The 18,699-nt window shown below is 51.8% G+C and overlaps 1 protein-coding gene across 4 annotated transcripts in view; it reads right to left on the minus strand.

Moving 5' to 3' along the window:
* Window positions 1–18,699, minus strand: part of prkcab (protein kinase C, alpha, b) — a 450,914-nt gene that overhangs the window by 132,868 nt on the left and 299,347 nt on the right. For all 4 annotated transcript variants that reach the window (XM_078225790.1, XM_078225787.1, XM_078225789.1 and 1 more), the window contains exons 4-5: window positions 9,014–9,125; window positions 2,316–2,447 (exon numbers count right to left, since the gene is read on the minus strand). In XM_078225790.1, coding sequence (XP_078081916.1) covers window positions 2,316–2,447; window positions 9,014–9,125 — 244 coding nt within the window. The remainder of the gene's footprint in view (window positions 1–2,315; window positions 2,448–9,013; window positions 9,126–18,699) is intronic.

The raw sequence follows: 18,699 nt of genomic DNA on the forward strand, positions 1-18,699 counted from the left end.
TCAGTAAATGCAGCAAGATTTAGGAGGAAGGCTGCCACGTTTGGGTTCACATCACAAACTGCTCTCTTTACCAAAGTATCTCCTGGTGCTGCTTTTAATGATGTGGAGATGCCGGCGTTGGACTGGGGTAAACACAGTAAGAAGTTTAACAACACCAGGTTAAAGTCCAACAGGTTTATTTGGTAGCAAAAGCCACACAAGCTTGCTCCGAAAGCTAGTGGCTTTTGCTATCAAATAAACCTGTTGGACTTTAACCTGGTGTTGTCAAACTTCTTGCTGCTTTTTAAGTCAACCTCTTCCCAAATACTAACTGAAGCTGGTGGGGACAGAGGGGGGAATAAAGAGCAGATTTAGGTTCATGACGCACCTTATACGGTCCCGCAGTGTGTCACACGCAACGACATGTCTGAAATGCGTCATCTCCTGCTCATGGAAGCAAATTCAGCAGCCAATCCGTGCACAGCAAGATTCCACAAATAACAATGAGGCCCATGTGCAGTGAGCGTCGATGCTGGGAGTGCCGCGGGGGTGGTTTGCCGAGACAGGAATGTTCCGTCGGGATCGCTGGGAGAGCAAAACACCGACTCTGTTTAATGCTTCATCTAAAATGTCACCCCTCCTGGATCCCTCACAGCCCTGGCTCTGACTGAAGGTCCTGCTCCTTTCCCTCAACTCCCTGCTCATGGGGGAAAAAATATTCCCCATCCAAGATAGCCATTCTTTTCAAAATCCAATGAACCTCTATTAAATCTTCATCAGCTAACGGAGGGTGCAACCTCCAAATAATCCAACTCTCGGAGGAGTTCCTGTGAGCAGAACAGTGAAACCGCTCCTTCAAAGGTCAATATCTCCTCAGATATGGTTATATCAGCCTGTTTATAACAAGCAGCAAACACAGAGCCCTGAATCTTTCTGGACCCACACCATTTTTATAACTACTCAGATCTTCCCTGTTGGGTCGAAAATCGATGACCTTACACTTAACTGCACTGCAATCTCTCTGCACTCACTCCATCGATCGACGTCTTTTGTATATTTATGCTTCTGTCTCCACTAGCTGCTATGGTACTGATCTCTACGTCACTGGAAAGCTTGGATGTGCCTCTCTGCACAGTCTCCTGAAGGAGGTGGATTCTAGAGAGGTCAGCGTCTGTTTGTGTATTTATCATGAGCAATGCACAGAGGCCCCCCTCACATCTCAAACATCTTCAATTCCATCTGGTGCCTAACTAGACAATCCTCTCAATATTAAAAGCCATATCATTCATCAGATAACTACAAAAATAACTCCCGGACAAGGCCAGGAGAGGTTTTTAAGAAGCAATGTGATGTTATGCTCTGAATGCATTGCCTGAAAGGTCGTGGATTCAGATTAAATAATCTCCTTCAAAAGAAATTGGATAAATTCTTAAAGAGGAAAGATTGGGAGGTTTAAATTATAAGGAGAGGCGGGATAGGCTGCGACTTTTTCCCCTGGAGTGCAGGAGGATGAGGGGTGGCCTTATAGAGGTTTATAAAATCATGAGGGGCATTGATAAGGCGAATAGCCATGGTGGCACAGTGGGTTAGCACTGCTGCCTCACAGCGCCAGGGACCCAGGTTCAATCCCGGCCTCGGGTCACTGTCTGTGTGGAGTTTGCACTTTCGCCCCGTGTCTGTGTGGGTTTCCTCCGGGTGCTCCGGTTTCCTCCCATGGTCCAAAGATGTGCAGGTCAGTTGATTGGCCATGCTAAATTGACCCTAGTGTCTGATGGAAGAATGCTAAATTGCCCCTTAGTGTCCCAACACGCGCAGGTTAGGTGGATTAGCCATGGTAAATTGCCCCTTAGTGCCCCAAGGTGTGTTAGTTAGGTGGATTAGCGGGGTAAATGCGCAGGGTTAAGGGGATAGGGCCTGGGTGGGATGCTCTGTCTGTACATTAGAGACACTTTAGGGGAAACTGGATAAGTACATGAGGGTGGAAGGAACAGAGGGATAGATCAAAGAGGGTGAGATCAAGAGTGGGAGGTGGCTTGTGGAAAGCATACACTCCAGCATCCACCAGATGGGCTGAATGGCCATTTTATGTGCTATAAATTTGAGATGATAATACCGACAGAAGATTCATCAAAATCTGGGGAATATGGAGGAGTGGTCTGAGGCCCAGGCCCCTGTTTTGAGTTTCCCCCGTGCTGTGTTGCCTCATTTTCCCTTGGCTAGCGAACAGAAAAACACTGTTACATTTCAGAGCTTGTCCCAGACATCAATGCAGCTAATCTCGGACCTGCTCAGCGCCTCCCTCGCTGCGTTCCGCCCGGATACGGTGAGGAGTTTACCTGCAACATGCAGCAAGCCGTCACTTTGGACCTCCACTTTCAGGAATATTCGGCCCCTCCTCTCCGTGTGGTCTGTCCCACACATACTCGGCACGTTGATGACACATTTCTTATGCACGTTCAGGTCACAGGCTGTGGAGAAAAAAGCGACACAAAAAAATTCAGCAACAGTCATTCTAAACTCACAACATTCCCTCCACCAAAACATTCCAGGGTCCCCCCCCCCCCCCCTCCCCCCCCTCCGCCTCCCAAAAAAAACTATTTTCCCTGTTTGTGGGAAGGGCGGGGAGGGGCGGGTGGGGGGAGGGGCGGGGGTTGCAGGGGGAACAGAAAGGGAAATGGAAAGAAGGGAATAGAAATTAGACTTTCAGTGAACACGAAGTGAAGATATTCCTGGTCAAAATAGGTTTTTCTTTAAATATTCAAAATGAAATGTAAAAAATGAATATTGTTCGTACTAAAAGCTGTGTAAAAATCCCAACTCTAACTCTTCATGTCTTTGGTTCAGAGAAATGTTGTCCATTTTCACACACTGAGCGTGGACAGCCCCTCCCCCAACTCTCTCAATAAGGACTTTCAAAACTCAGTTTTCACGAGGGAATTGGACAATGATTGGAAATGTAACATCCACAGCGATGAATAGAGGGAATTATATTGGGATAAACTGGATAGTTCTTTGAGAAGGCTGACAACTGGAGGATGGGCTGAAGCACCACTGAATGAACTGTGGAAATGAACTCCATAGACCTGGATGGATCTCATCCTTGTCGCCAGATTTAGGTCAAGTTAGCTGATCTCAAAAAATAGGAAGGCTGCATTGATATAGCACCGTTCATGGTGCCAGCGCTGCCTAAGTTCGAGGCAGTGCAGTGTAGTCATTGGTGGAAATGTGGCAGTTAATTTGCTGACAGCCAGATCCCACAATGTGATAATAACTAGGTAATCTGATTCCTGTCATACTAACTGAGGGATGAATGTTGGCCAGGATACCTGGGATAACTACCCTGCTTTTCCATGAAATGAGATCTTTTACATCCAACTGAGGGGGATGATATGGCCTTGATCTGACAGGAAGAACCTCCGACAGTGCGGCATTCTAAAAGTGTGGCATCCTGAGAATATGGCGTTCCGAGAGTACAGCGTTCCGAGCGTATGGCATTCCGGAGGTGTGGCGTTCCGACAGTGCGGCGTTCCAACAGTGCGGCATCCCAACAATGCAGCATTCCCAAACTGCGGCGTTCTGACAGTGCAGCATTCCGAAGGTGCGTCATTCCAAACACAGTGTGACATTCCGACATTGCGGCATTTTGACAGTGCAGCATCCCCACAGTGCGACATTCCCACAGTGTGACATTCCCACAGTGTGACATTCCCACAGTGTGACATTCCCACAGTGCCGCATCCCCACAGTGCCACATCCCCACAGTGTGACATTCCCACAGTGCGACAATTCCATAGTGTGACATTCCCACAGTGCGGCATTCCCACAGTGCGGCATTCCCACAGTGCGACATTCCCACAGTGCGACATTCCCACAGTGCGGCGTCCCCACAGTGCGACGTCCCCACAGTGCGGCGTCCACATAGTGCGACATTCCCACAGTGTGACATTCCCACAGTGCGGCATTCCCACATTGTGACATTCCCACAGTGCGGCATTCCCACAGTGTGACATTCCCACAGTGCGGCATTCCCACAGTGCGGCATTCCCACAGTGCGACATTCCCACAGTGCGGCATTCCCACAGTGCGACATTCCCACAGTGCGGCATTCCCACAGTGTGACATTCCCACAGTGCGGCATTCCCACAGTGTGACATTCCCACAGTGTGACATTCCCACAGTGCGGCATTCCCACAGTGTGACATTCCCACAGTGCGACGTCCCCACAGTGCGACATCCCCACAGTGTGGCGTCCACATAGTGCGACATTCCCACAGTGCGGCGTCCACATAGTGCGACATTCCCACAGTGCGGCATTCCCACAGTGTGACATTCCCACAGTGTGACATTCCCACAGTGCGGCATTCCCACAGTGTGACATTCCCACAGTGCGACGTCCCCACAGTGCGGCGTCCACATAGTGCGGCATTCCCACAGTGCGGCATTCCCACAGTGCGACATTCCCACAGTGCGGCATTCCCACAGTGTGACATTCCCACAGTGCGGTGTCCCCACAGTGCGGCGTCCCCACAGTGCGACATCCCCACAGTGCGGCATTCCCACAGTGCGGCATTCCCACAGTGCGGCATTCCCACAGTGCGACGTCCCCACAGCGCGACATCCCCACAGTGCGGCGTTCCCACAGTGCGGCGTTCCCACAGTGCGACGTCCCCACAGTGCGACGTCCCCACAGTGCGGCGTCCCCACACTGTGACATCCCCACAGTGCGACATTCCCACTGTGACATTCCCACTGTGACATTCCCGCTGTGACATTCCCGCTGTGACATTCCCGCTGTGACATTCCCACAGTGCGGCAAACGCACAGTGCGACGTCCCCACAGTGCGACGTCCCCACAGTGCGGCGTCCCCACACTGCGACATTCCCACAGTGCAACATTCCCACTGTGTCATTCCCGCTGTGACATTCCCACAGTGCGGCAAACCCACAGTCCGGCGTTCCCACAGTGCGGCATCCCCACAGTGCGGCGTCCACATAGTGCGACATTCCCACAGTGCGACATTCCCACAGTGCGGCATTCCCACAGTGCGGCGTCCCCACAGTGCGGCATTCCCACAGTGCGGCATTCCCACAGTGCGACATTCCCACTGTGACATTCCCACTGTGACATTCCCACAGTGTGACATTCCCACAGTGTGACATTCCCACTGTGACATTCCCACAGTGTGACATTCCCACAGTGCGACATCCCCACAGTCCGGCGTCCCCAGTATGACATTCCCACTGTGACATTCCCACAGTGCCGCATCCCCACAGTGCGGCGTCCCCACAGTGCGACATTCCCACCGTGCGGCGTCCCCAAAGTGCGGCGTCCACACAGTGCGACATTCCCACAGTGCGGCGTCCACACAGTGCGGCATTCCCACAGTGCGGCATCCACACAGTGCGGCGTTCCCACAGTGCGACGTTCCCACAGTGCGGCGTTCCCACAGTGCGACGTTCCCACAGTGCGGCATTCCCACAGTGTGACATTCCCACAGTGCGACATTCCCACAGTGCCGCATCCCCACAGTGCCGCATCCCCACAGTGCGGCGTCACCACAGTGCGACATTCCCACAGTGCGGCGTTCCCACAGTGCGACATTCCCACAGTGCGGCGTTTCCACAGTGCGACATTCCCACAGTGCGGCATCCCCACAGTGCGACATTCCCACAGTGCGACGTCCCCACAGTGTGACGTTCCCACAGTGCGACATTCCCACAGTGCGGCGTTCCCACAGTGTGACATTCCCACAGTGCAACGTTCCCACAGTGTGACATTCCCACAGTGTGACGTTCCCACAATGCGACATTCCCACAGTGCAGCGTTCCCACGGTGTGACATTCCCACAGTGCGACGTTCCCACAGTGTGACATTCCCACAGTGCGGCGTTCCCACAGTGCGACATTCCCACAGTGCGACGTTCCCACAGTGTGACATTCCCACAGTGCGACGTTCCCACAGTGCGACGTTCCCACAGCACCCCAGTGGAATGTCGGTCTGGATTTTTGTGCCCAAGTCTCTGGAGTGGGATTGCCCTCACCACCTTGCCACTCAGAGCTGAGGCTGTGTCACTCCAATCGGTGCCAATGCCCCAGGGGCTGGCTGGGCAGCAGGGAGAAATCGGCTAAACCACTGCCTCTGACCCGAGTCAGTGACCCTTGCTGAAGGTGCGCGTGAGGAGGTCAAAAGAGAATCAGGCTGAGATCCTCTCCCTGTGGACAATCCGTGGCCCCCGGAGAATGGCCACATGGAGGTGGGAACGGGGAAGAAGCCCAGTGCCCAGTGCCGGTCAGTCCCTCAGAAAGGAGGAGGGAACATTTGCAACAAATACTCCCCAAAATAGCTGAATAAACCGGCAACCTCCGTCAGATTGGGTGAAACTAACGAAGATGAAGAAAGATCAGCCGTGCTGCTGCTTTCCGTGTGGTAACCGGATGGTTCGAATCCCGGCTCTGCTCCCTCTGAGCTGTTTCTCCCGGATATAGAAATACGGGATATAGTTTGGCTTTTACTAACTCGATATGATGTCAGTTTCAAATTGCATTCCTGCAAAGGTTCGGCCTCACCCCGAGTCTAATTGACTGAGATTTCACATCGAGGAATCGTATCTCAGCAACTGCTGAGTGGACGTCAGTGGGGAATGAGCGTGTTCGGAACCTGGACCCTGTTTTTTTCACATGAACAGCTTTGGTACATAAACAGTCCCCCCCACAAACCCACCACCCCACCCCCCCCCCACCTCCATCCTGTCCGCTCCCACCCCCCAACACACACATACCCACATACACCCCCCACACCTCCCCCCACACGCACATACCCACATACACCCCCCCCACACACACATACCCACATACACCCCCCCACACCCCCCCCACACACACATACCCACATACACCCCCCCCACGCCCCCCCCACACACACATACCCACATACACCCCCCCCCACACACACATACCCACATACACCCCCCCCACACACACATACCCACATACACCCCCCCACACATACATACCCACATACACCCCCCCACACACACATACCCACATACACCCCCCCCACACACACACATACCCACATACACCCCCCCACACACACACATACCCACATACATCCCCCCACACACACTCACACACACCCACACACACATTCCCCCCCGCCACACACACACACACACCCACACACACCCACACACACATCCCCCCGCCACACACACACACACTCACACACACCCACATCCCCCTGCCCCCACACCCACACACACATCCCCCCCACCACACACACACACACACACCCACACACACATCCCCCCCGCCACACACACACACACACACACCCACACACACACCCACACACACACATATCCCCCCCGCCAACAACCCCCCCACACACACACACACACCCACACACACACATATCCCCCCCTGCCACACACCCCCCCCACACACACACACACACCCACACACACACATATACCCCCCTGCCACACACACCCCCCTCCCCCCACACACACACACACACACAATCTCCAATAACACATTAATGGTGACTCTGCCATTACATTTTGCTGATGCGTGTGTCAGCCGGGGCCCTTGCTTTGGTGACTTGATGGTTCCTACACTTCACTGAGTGAGTTTTAGCTCAGTTAAACAACAATCTCTCTCATGTGATAAAACATTTCAAGGTGCTTCAGTGGACCATCATAAAACACAATCTGACACTCAGCCACATCAGGAGATAATGGGACAGATGACCCTGAGCTCAGTGAGACTGCAAGCTATTACGGAGTGTCTGAATGCACAGTTAGATAGCTCGACACATAGCTTCATGCTTTTCCCAGCATGCAGGTAGATGGAGCCGGGGAGAGCACACACGGCTGCGTGTGAGAGTGCGCGAGTGTGAGAGGATGCAGGTGTGTGTGTGTGAAAGAATGTTCGTGTGAGAATGTGCAAGAGTGTGTGTGTAAGAGAGGGAGAGAGAGTGTGTGTGTATGTGTGTGTGTATGAGTGAGAGTGTGTGCGTGTTTGTGTGCGAGTGTGAGAGTGTGTGTGTGAATGTGTGTGCATGTATTTGTGTATGTGTGAGAATGTGTGTGAGAGGGAGCAGTGCATGTGTGAGAGAGTGTGAGAATGGAAGTGTGTGTGAGAATGAGAGTGTGTGTGAAAGAGTGAGAGAATGTGTGAGAGTTAGAAGGAGTGCATGTGTGAGAGAATATGAGAGAATGAAAGTGTGTGTGAGAGTCAAAGCGTGTGTGAAAGAGTAAGAGAGAGAGAGCACGTTTGAGAGTGAGAAAGAGAGTGTGTGTGTGGGAGAGAAAAAGAGGTAATGTGTGTGAGAGAGAGAGAGAATGTGTGTGCGAGAGTTTAAGAGTGAGTGTGTGAGAGAGAGAGAGACAGAGATGGAGGTAGTGTGAGAGTGTGTGTGAGAGAGTGAGAACGAGTGTGAGATAGAGAGACAGACAGATACAGGTAGTGTGAGAGTGAGATTTTGGATCTTCACGAAGACAGTTCGAAATTGCTAAGAGCTCACAGGTGAGCGATAAAAAAAACTTTGCAGTGCATCTGAATCCTAAAGACGCAATGTTATCTATCTTAAAACAACATTTTCCATCATGTCCAACATTAGTTAATGACTGTATTCACTTTGAGTAAACTGTCATGGTGATGTATGAAGTTAGCATGCTGTGATTTGAATAATTATATACATCGAACAGCACAGCAGCACATTCTGTCCTTCCAAACTTGGCTCATATCTGGGATTCAGTCTGAAGTGCAGAAAGCAGGAGCGTGGAACTGACTTTCCCAGGTCTGTGGTGGATGGAGGGAGCCGTCTGCAAAGAGTGGATGAACTGGATCGCGAGACAGTGAGGTGATTGATGGGGGGGGGTTCGATTACAAGGGGAGGGAAGAGACCGATTCACGTTGGCATGGACCAGTAGGAAGTGTTCTGATTTCCCCGATAGACCACCATTAAACAAATGCTACACGTCTTTACTTCCTTCTGGATCAGTTACTGAAACACTAAGAGGAAACTCACTGTCACATTTCATCCCCTGGTGAATGAGGCCATACAGCAGAGAGCCGCAGTGATCACAGAACGTTGGGCTGCCATATGTGTGGATTTTAAATTTGTGTTTACTCCTCGGGTCCTAGAAATAGAAACAGAGAAAGAAAGAGGTTTCATTCTTCACTTTTAAAAAGAGATCTTCGGTTTTTCTCAATCATCCTCGTCACAAGAACAAAGAAAATTACAGCACAGGAACAGGCCCTTCGGCCCTCCAAGCCTGCCCCGACCATGCTGCCCCGACTGAAGTAAAACCCCCTACCCTTCCGGGGACCATATCCCTCTGCTCCCATCCTATTCATGTATTTGTCAAGACGCCCCTTAAAACTCACTACCGTATCTGCTTCCACTACCTCCCCCGGCAACGAGTTCCAGGCACCCACCGCCCTCTGTGTAAAAAACGTGCCTCGTACATCTAACTAAACTACGTCTTAACTAAACTGAAAAAAAACCTTCTGCCCTTATTTGGTCCTTCTATTCCCTCCCTATTCGCGTATCCATCCAGATGCCTCTTAAATGTCGCTAATGTGCCTGCATCCACCACCTCCTCTGACAGCACGTTCCAGGCACCCACCACTCTCTGTGTGAAAGACTTACCCCGCACATCTCCCTTAAACTTTCCCCCTCTCACCTTGAACCTGTGCCCCCTTGTAATTGACACTTCCACCCTGGGAAAAAGCCTCTGGCTATCCACCCTCTCTATGCCTCTCATAATTTTGTAAACCTCTATCAGGTCTGCCCTCAGCCTCTGTCTTTCCAGTGAAAACAATCCTAGTTTATTCAACCTCTCCTCATAGCCAACACCCTCGAGACCAGGCAGTATCCTGGTGAACCTTCACTTCGACAATTTCCGCAAGGTGACCCCACACTCCGTCCTGTGTGAATTCACGTAACGCAGAGAGTGGATCCAACCAAACACTGCCATCCCTTCACTCCAACTCCACCTCACAGTGAGAGGAACAGGGCCCTCCAGTAACCCTGCCAGTGAGAGGAACAGGGCCCTCCAGTAACCCTGCCAGTGAGAGGAACAGGGCCCTCCAGTAACCCTGCCAGTGAGAGGAACAGGGCCCTCCAGTAACCCTGCCAGTGAGAGGAACAGGGCCCTCCAGTAACCCTGCCAGTGAGAGGAACAGGGCCCTCCAGTAACCCTGCCAGTGAGAGGAACAGGGCCCTCCAGTAACCCTGCCAGTGAGAGGAACAGGGCCCTCCAGTAACCCTGCCTTCTCATTGACTGTCCCAACAACCCCAGCTCCATTTTTTTAGTTTATTTATTAGTGCCACAAGTAGGCTTACATTAACACTGCAATGAAGTTACTGTGAAAATCCCCTAGTCGCCACACTCCGGAGCCTGTTTGGGTACACTGAGGGAGAATTTAGCACGGCCGATGCACCCTAACCAGCACGTCTTTCGATCTGTGGGAAGAAACCGGAAGAAACCCCTCGCAGACACGGGGAGAACGTGCAAACTCCACGCAGCCAGGAATCAAGCCCGGGTCCCTGGCGCTGTGAGGCAGCAATGCCACTGCGCCACCGTGCAACCCATTGCAAGACTTTGCAATTGATCTCTCAGTGACCTAATCTATTAATCACCAAAATTGCATCAGTTTGGCAGACTATATAATTAGCACGTTAACCAGAATTTGGCAAACCTTGCGAGGATCTCACAAGGCTGGTGTTGGGGGGATGGGGGGAGGGAGGGGTGAGGGAGAGGGTGCGGGGGGGGTGGGGGGGGGAAGGGAGGGGAATGCCCTGGACAGCAAACTTAATTTGACTCAAAGATAGATGAGGAGGTGAGACTTTAACACCTGCCAATGATGATTGAGTAAGATCAGACTGTACCTCTCCACTTCTTAGTTACCATGAAGCCCCTCTTCACTTTGACAAGCCTGACTGATATAAGACTAAATGTGTCACATATTCCGTTAACGAAGCTGTATCACTCAAGGCGATTAGACCTTATTTTAGGCTTTTTTTCCCCTGTGTGTGTCTCTTTTTCCCCCCGTCAGCAAGTTGCCATGGGAACAACCTATTATTTATTGCTGCCAAAAACTGGTGCTTTCGCTGTGTTCGTTCCCTCAGTATTGAGCTGGTGTGATGGGGAATTAAATGAAAATGTTAAGAAAACGACACAGTCTCCAAACCAGCCCTTCCACCTGACGTGACAAACTCTGAAAGGTTTCGAGTGGTTTCTGGAACAGAGGTGACTCTGTTTGAATGAATCATCCGGAGCCTCGTTCTCTGCGGCAGTTACAATCCCATTATTCTCCAAATGATATTAAGATGAAAGCTTAACAACCAAGGTCATGATCTTGGCAACAGAGACTGCCTGAGCAGCCTATCCCCCCTCCCACCCCGCATCCCCTGACGGGGCAGGCCCTTCATTCCCCGCATCCTGCGATGGGTCTCAGTGTTTTGGGGTTAGCTGGACAATGTGTAACGCTTTCCGAGTTCGCAGGTTTAAAGTCCGCCTCGTGAAGTGTCTGAGAAGCCAGTGGCCCCGGGTGTCAGAATCTATCATCCTGGATTTGGGAGCCGGACCATCAACCCATGATGCCTCCCCCCCTCCATCGACCCCTGATGCCCCCCCCCCCTTCCCCCAGCCATTGACCCCTGACCCCACACCCCCCGATCGGCCCCTGACCCCATGCCCCCCGATCGGCCCCTGACCCCATGCCCCCCAATCGGCCCCTGACCCCACGCCCCCGCACCCCACCAGGTCGAGCCTCCGGGCGCAATCCCAAGTGTGGGCACTGGAAAGTCACCATTCCCGGAGTGAGAGTCTTACAGCATTGGCCCTTCGGCCCATCATGTCTGTGCCAGCCATCAAACACCCGTCTGTTCTAATCCCATTTTCCAACAGATGTTCCTTCCTGTTCCTGTGCTCGGCGGCTGCGCTGCTTCCTGGTGAAGCAGCAACTCGCTTTCAGCTTCAAGGCCCCTCCACGGCCTCACCCCTCTCCATCTTTGTAATCTCCCCCGACTCCACCCTCCATCTCCCTCCCCTCCCTCGACTCCCTCCCCTGACCTCCTCCCATCCCCGACTCCCTCCCCCCACTCCCTCCCCTCCCATCCCCGACTCCCTCCCCCGACTCCCTCCACTCCCTGACTCCCTCCCCCGACTCCCTCCCCCGACTCCCTCCCCTCCCATCCCCGACTCCCTCCCCCGACTCCCTCCCCTCCCGACTCCCTCCCCCCACTCCCTCCCATCCCCGACTCCCTCCCTGACTCCCTCCCCTCGACTCCCTCCCCATCCCCCACTCCTGCCCCTCTCCCTGATTCCCTGCCCCCCCAACTCCCTCCCCAGCCCCCAGACTCGTTCCTCTCCCCTGGCTCCCTCCCCTCCCCCGACTACCTTCCCTCCCCTCCTCGATTCCCTCCCCACCCCCCACTCCCGCCCCTCCCCAACTCCCTCCCCTCCCCTCCCTCCGACTCCCACCCCTCCCCCGACTCCCTCCCCTCCCCGACTCCCTCCCCTCCCTCCGACTCCCACCCCTCCCCCGACTACCTCCTCTCCCCGACATCCACCCCTCCCCCTCCCCTCCCCGACAACCTCTCCTCCCCCGACAGCCTCCCCTCCCCGACTCCCTCCCCTCCCCCGACTCCCTCCCCCTGCCTCGACTCCTTCTCCCTACCCTGTCTCCCCCCCTCCCCGTCTCCCTCCCCCTCCCTCCCCCTCCCCCGCCCCCTCCCCAGACTCCCTCCGCTCCCCTCCCCCCCCACCCCCTCCCCACCCCTCCCACAATCCTCATGTGATTCCGCCGATTTCCTGGTTGCCCTCAGTCAGCCGGCTCCCTCCAGTCTGAACTGTGAGTCCTTTCTCACTGATCCTGGTCCCATCCCCTTCTCCATATCAAGTTCTGCTTCATCCTCTCCAGTCCCTCTCTCCCCCTTCCCCCCCACCCCTCTCTCCCCCTTCCCCCCCACCCCTCTCTCCATACATTTCTCAGTAAGAAGTCTCACAACACCAGGTTAGAGTCCAACAGGTTTATTTGGTATCCCGAGCTTTCGGAGCGCTGCTCCTTCATCAGGTGAGTGGAGTTGGGTTCACAAACAGGGCATGTATAGACACAAACTCAATTGCAAGATAATAGTTGGAATGCGAGTCTTAACAGGTAATCAAGTCTTTACAGGTGCAGACAATGCGAGTGGAGAGAGGGTTAAGCACAGGTTAAAGAGATGTGAATTGTCTCAAGCCAGGATAGTTAGTGAGATTTCACAAGCCCAGGCCAAACGGTTATAGGTAGTGTGACATGAACCCGGCTGGTAGTGTACCAGTGATGGTGCCAGGAGGGATCGGCTGCATACACGCAGCGGAACCCCCCCTACCAGAGGACAAGTAGTGGGGGTGTGGGGAAGGCCTTGGTGAGATGTTCGTCTTCATCGATGACATGTTGAAGGCTCTGATGAAGATTGAGTCTGTGTCTACGTATGCCCTGTTTGTGAACCCAACTCTCCACTCACCCGAAGAAGGAGCAACGCTTTGAAAGCTCGTGCGACCAAATAAACCTGTTGGACTGGTGTTGTGAGACTTCTTACTGTGCCCACCCCAGTCCAACGCCGGCATCTCCACATCATGACATACATTTCTCAGTCTCTCTCTCCCTCTCTCTGTGTACATTTCTCAGTCTCTCCCTCTCTCTGTGTACATTTCTCAGTCTCTCTCTCTCTCTCTCTCTATGTATATTTCTCAGTCAGTCTCTCTCTCCCTCTCTCTGTGTACATTTCTCAGTCTCTCTCTCTCTCTCTGTGTACATTTCTCAGTCTCTCCCTCTCTCTGTGTACATTTCTCAGTCTCTCTCTCTCTGTACATTTCTCAGTCTCTCCCTCTCTCTGTGTATATTTCTCAGTCTCTCTCTCTCCCTCTCTCTGTGGCTGTCTCTCTAGCTCTGTGTTGAAGGGAGAGACGTGCTGACGTACCTGTGTTTCAGATGGTGCTGGCACTAATGCACAGGGACAGCTCGTCACTGCGATCACAGCGACAGGAAATCTCCAAAAACTTAATCTCACTCAATGTCACAAAATATCAGACAGAAAATAGATCTCTGGTGAGTGCAACCACACATTACACCATCACTGGGCTGATTTATAAAGCAGCAGAAACAGAGACATAACTTCTGCCAAAGCTCTTCAGTGTTGTGTGATATTATCATAGAATCCCTACAGTGCAGGAGGAGGCCATTCAGCCCATCGAGGCTGCACCGACAACAATCCCACCCTGGCCCTATCCCCGTAACCCCATGTATTTACCCTGCTAATCTCCCTGGCACTAAGGGGAATTTAGCACGGCCAATCAACCTAACCCGCACATCTTTGGAGTGTGGGAGGAAACCGGAGCTCCCGGAGGAAACCCACGCAGACACGGGGAGAACGTGCAGACTCCGCACAGACAGTGACCCGAGCCGGGAATCGAACCCGGGTCCCTGGCGCCGTGAGGCAGCAGTGCCAACCCACTGTGCCACCGTGCTGCTGCCCACCTCAAATGGCTCAAAGGGCCAGCAGAGGCGTGATGGGCCAAAGAGCCTCCTTCTGTTTGGCGTCATTCTGCGATTCACACTCCCTGCTTCCTTGCATTATTAACATTTCATTCAATAATTAAATCCTGTAGAGTTTGGGGTTGAAGAGTTTGAAGCAGACACACAGAGGAAGCTGCCTGATCCTTGTTGTGAGTGAAGTAGCTTTTGGGGCTTCTCACTGCTTCTATTTCTGGAATTGTATTAAAATCTGCTTCTCAGTACTCATGAGTCCTGCAAGCAGTACTCACTCTCCCGGGAGTCAGGGAACATGCATCAAGCCACTTGCATGGGACGGCACGGTGGTACAGTGGTTAGCACTGCTGCCTCACAGCACCAAGGACCCGGGTTCGATTCCCGGTTTGGGTCACTGTCTGTGTGGAGTTTGCATGTTCTCCCCGTGTCTGCGTGGGTTTCCTCTGGGTGCTCCGGTTTCCTCCCACGGTTCAAACATGTGCAGGTTAAGTTGATTGGCCATGCTAAATTGCCCCTTGGTGTCAGGAGGATTAGCAGGGCAAATGTGTGGGGTAACGGGGATAGGGCCTGGGTGGGATTGTGGTCGGTGCAGACATGATGGGCCGAATGGCCTCCTTCCGCACTGTAGGGATTCTATTCTATGAAAATTGCCCCTTAGTGCCCCAGGATGTATAGATTAAGTGGATTAGCCTCGGTAAATGTGTGGGGATGGGGTGGACCTGGGTAAGATGCTCTTTCGAGAGTTAGTGCAGAGTCGATGGGTTGAATGGCCTCCTTCTGCACTGTAAGAATGCTATGGAATTCTAACCCCCCCCCACCCCCCACCACCACCTACGAAAGCTGCAGCAAGGAGCTGCCTGTAGCTAATATTTCATAGACCAAAAGGGAGAAAATACATTTCGCAACAAGTCCAGATTCCAAACATACATCATGTTAACAACGACAACCACTATTAATAAAACAACAGAGCAGAAAAATGACTGGGACAGATTCGGAATCACAATGTGACCTTTCCTCCTCAGGATTCAGCTGCGATTTCTATTGTGGCTTCGCTCACCGTGTATCAACATTTCAGAAATCCAGAATCAGCCTGAATATTGAAACCGAGATATTAGGATAAGTGACTAAGCACTTAATCAAAGGCACCAGGCTTAAGGACTAACTTATATGAGGTGGGAAAAGCCGAGAGATTTAGGAAGAGAAATCCAGGGCTGGGGCAGGTGTGAGTCTTGGAAACAAACTGCAATGTTTAAGTTTATTTATTAGTGTCACAAATAAGGCTTACATTAACACTGCAGTGAAGTTACCGTGAAAATCTCCTAGTCGCCACACACAGGGAGAACTTAGCACGGCCAATGCACCCTAACCAGCACGTCTTTCAGACTGTGGGAGGAAACAGAAAGCAGGATGTATAGAGTGCACTCCCTGACATAACAGAAGGAAATCTTTGTGCAGCAAGATCCCATGTATGATAACCACTCCCCCCCCCCCAGGTCCATGGGGAACCACTGATCTCCTTGTGGGGCTCATTGAGTATGAGTTCCCCTGGTAACAGGCAGGGGGCTGCCCAGCTGCAACTCAGTACCTGAGCCTTTTATAAGGCAGGCCCAGGACTGGGCCTGCTGAACTGTAGTCCCAGGAAGGGACTAGTGCGTGGCTACATTTGTGGTCGGGTGCCCCTGGAGAGGGAGTATGTGGTGTCCACAGGCACCATTGAGGCGTTCCATGCCCGCTGGGCACCGCAGGGACTGGTATGCATTACTGACCCTTTTAATCACCTTTTGGTTTGATGTTTAAAAGTTTCACTTTTTGTTTTAAGAACATAGAACATAGAACAGTACAGCACAGAACAGGCCCTTCGGCCCACGATGTTGTGCCGAGCTTTATCTGAAACCAAGATCAAGCTATCCCACTCCCTATCATCCTGGTGTGCTCCATGTGCCTATCCAATAACCGCTTAAATGTTTCTAAAGTGTCTGACTCCACTATCACTGCAGGCAGTCCATTCCACACCCCAACCACTCTCTGCGTAAAGAACCTACCTCTGATATCCGTCCTGTATCTCCCACCACGAACCCTATAGTTATGCCCCCTTGTAATAGCTCCATCCACCCGAGGAAATAGTCTTTGAACGTTCACTCTATCTATCCCCTTCATCATTTTATACACCTCTATTAAGTCTCCCCTCAGCCTCCTCCGCTCCAGAGAGAACAGCCCTAGCTCCCTCAACCTTTCCTCATATGACCTACCCTCCAAACCAGGCAGCATCCTGGTAAATCTCCTCTGCACTCCTTCCAGCGCTTCCACATCCTTCCTATAGTGAGGTGACCAGAACTGCACACAATATTCCAAATGTGGTCTCGCCAAGGTCCTGTACAGTTGCAGCATAACCCCACAGCTCTTAAACTCCAACCCCCTGTTAATAAAAGCTAACACACTATAGGCCTTCTTCACAGTTTTGGGAGGTTCCCCATTAAGGGGCTACCCTTCTTGCTCTGTCCCTCAGTTTACTTAATTTAATTTAATTGTTTTGCCAAGAGGATTGCCCGGGACTAGTGTATGTGTGTTACGGTAGTGGATTTACTTTGCATTCTGTAATAAACGATGTTATTTTCCAATCTGGTTTCCTGAGTGAACACAGTAAGAGTTTTAACAACACCAGGTTAAAGTCCAACAGGTTTATTTGGTAGCAAATGCCATTAGCTTTCGGAGCGCTGCTCCCTCGTCAGATGGAGTGGATATCTGATGGAGCAGGGTGCTGGCGATAAGTGCAGCGCTGGTGCCATGCATACTGCTGTCTTTTCAGAAGTAATTCTTTCCCAGCTGACAGCACCTGCGGACTCTTCAGGTGCTGTGCCGATGGCCAGCAGAGGGTGCTGGAGCACAGCCACCGCTCTCCTCCACTTTAGCATCAATGGTCACACATTAGCACTGCATTTATACCATCCACTTCCAACCCCACAATACCCCAGAGTAATCAGCAGCCGATACAATATGTTTTTCTGAAGTGTAGTTACTGTCGGAGTGCAGAAGAATGCAGGAACGGTTGAGGACTCCGGGTCTGGACTCTTTGGAGTTCAGAAGGTTGAGGGAGGATCTTATTGAAACTTACAGGATACTGCGAGGCTGGGATAGAGTGGACATGGGGAAGATGTTTCCACTTGTAGGAGAAACTCGAACCAGAGGGCACAACCTCAGGCCAAAGGGACGATCCTTTAAAACACAGAGGAGGAGGAATTTCTTCAGCCAGAGAGTGATGAATCTGTGAAACTCTTTGCCGCAGAAGGCTGTGGAGGCCAGGTCATTGAGTGTCTTTAAGACAGAGATAGATAGGTTCTTGATTAATAAGGGGATCAGGGGTTATGGGGAAAAGGCAGGAAAACGGGGATGAGAAAAATATCAGCCATGATTGAATGGTGGAGCAGACTCGATGGGCCGAGTGGCCTAATTCTGCTCCTATGTCTTATGGTCTTATCAACACCAGGTTAAAGTCCAACAGGTTTATTTGGTAGCAAAATTGCTTTTGCTTACCAAATAAACCTGTTGGACTTTAACCTGGTGTTGATAAACTTCTTACTGTGTTTACCCCAGTCCAACGCCGGCATCTCCACATTATGGTCTTATAGCAGCCAATTTACAAACAGCAAGCTCTCACAAACAGAACCGGGTTAAAGAGAGGGAGAATCTTATTGACTGAAGGATAAATATTGGCCGAGACATGAGAGAGAAAATAGATGATCTACTATCATATGGATATTTTTCAAATGTTTAAGTTTAAAGTTTATTAGTGTCACAAGTAGGCTTACATTAACACTGCAATGAAGTTACTCCGAAAATCCCCGAGTCACCACACTCCGGAGCCTGTTCGGGTAAACATTTGATTTATTGTCACATGTATTAGTATACAGTCAAAAGTATTATTTCTTGTGCAAAGCATACCGCTCATAGAGAAGGAAAGGAGAGAGTGCAGAATGTAGTGTTACAGCCATAGCTAGGGTATAGAGAAAGGTCACCTTAGTGCGAGTTAGGTCCATTCAAAAGTCTGACAGCAGCAGGGAAGAAGCTGTTCTTGAGTCGATTGGTACGTGACCTCAGACTCTTGTATCTTTTTCCCGACGGAAGAAGGTGGAAGAGAGAATGTCCGGGGGTGCGTGGGGTCCTTAATTATGCTGG

Source organism: Mustelus asterias, chromosome 12 (genome assembly GCF_964213995.1).
Source record: "Mustelus asterias chromosome 12, sMusAst1.hap1.1, whole genome shotgun sequence".
NCBI lineage: Eukaryota > Metazoa > Chordata > Chondrichthyes > Carcharhiniformes > Triakidae > Mustelus > Mustelus asterias.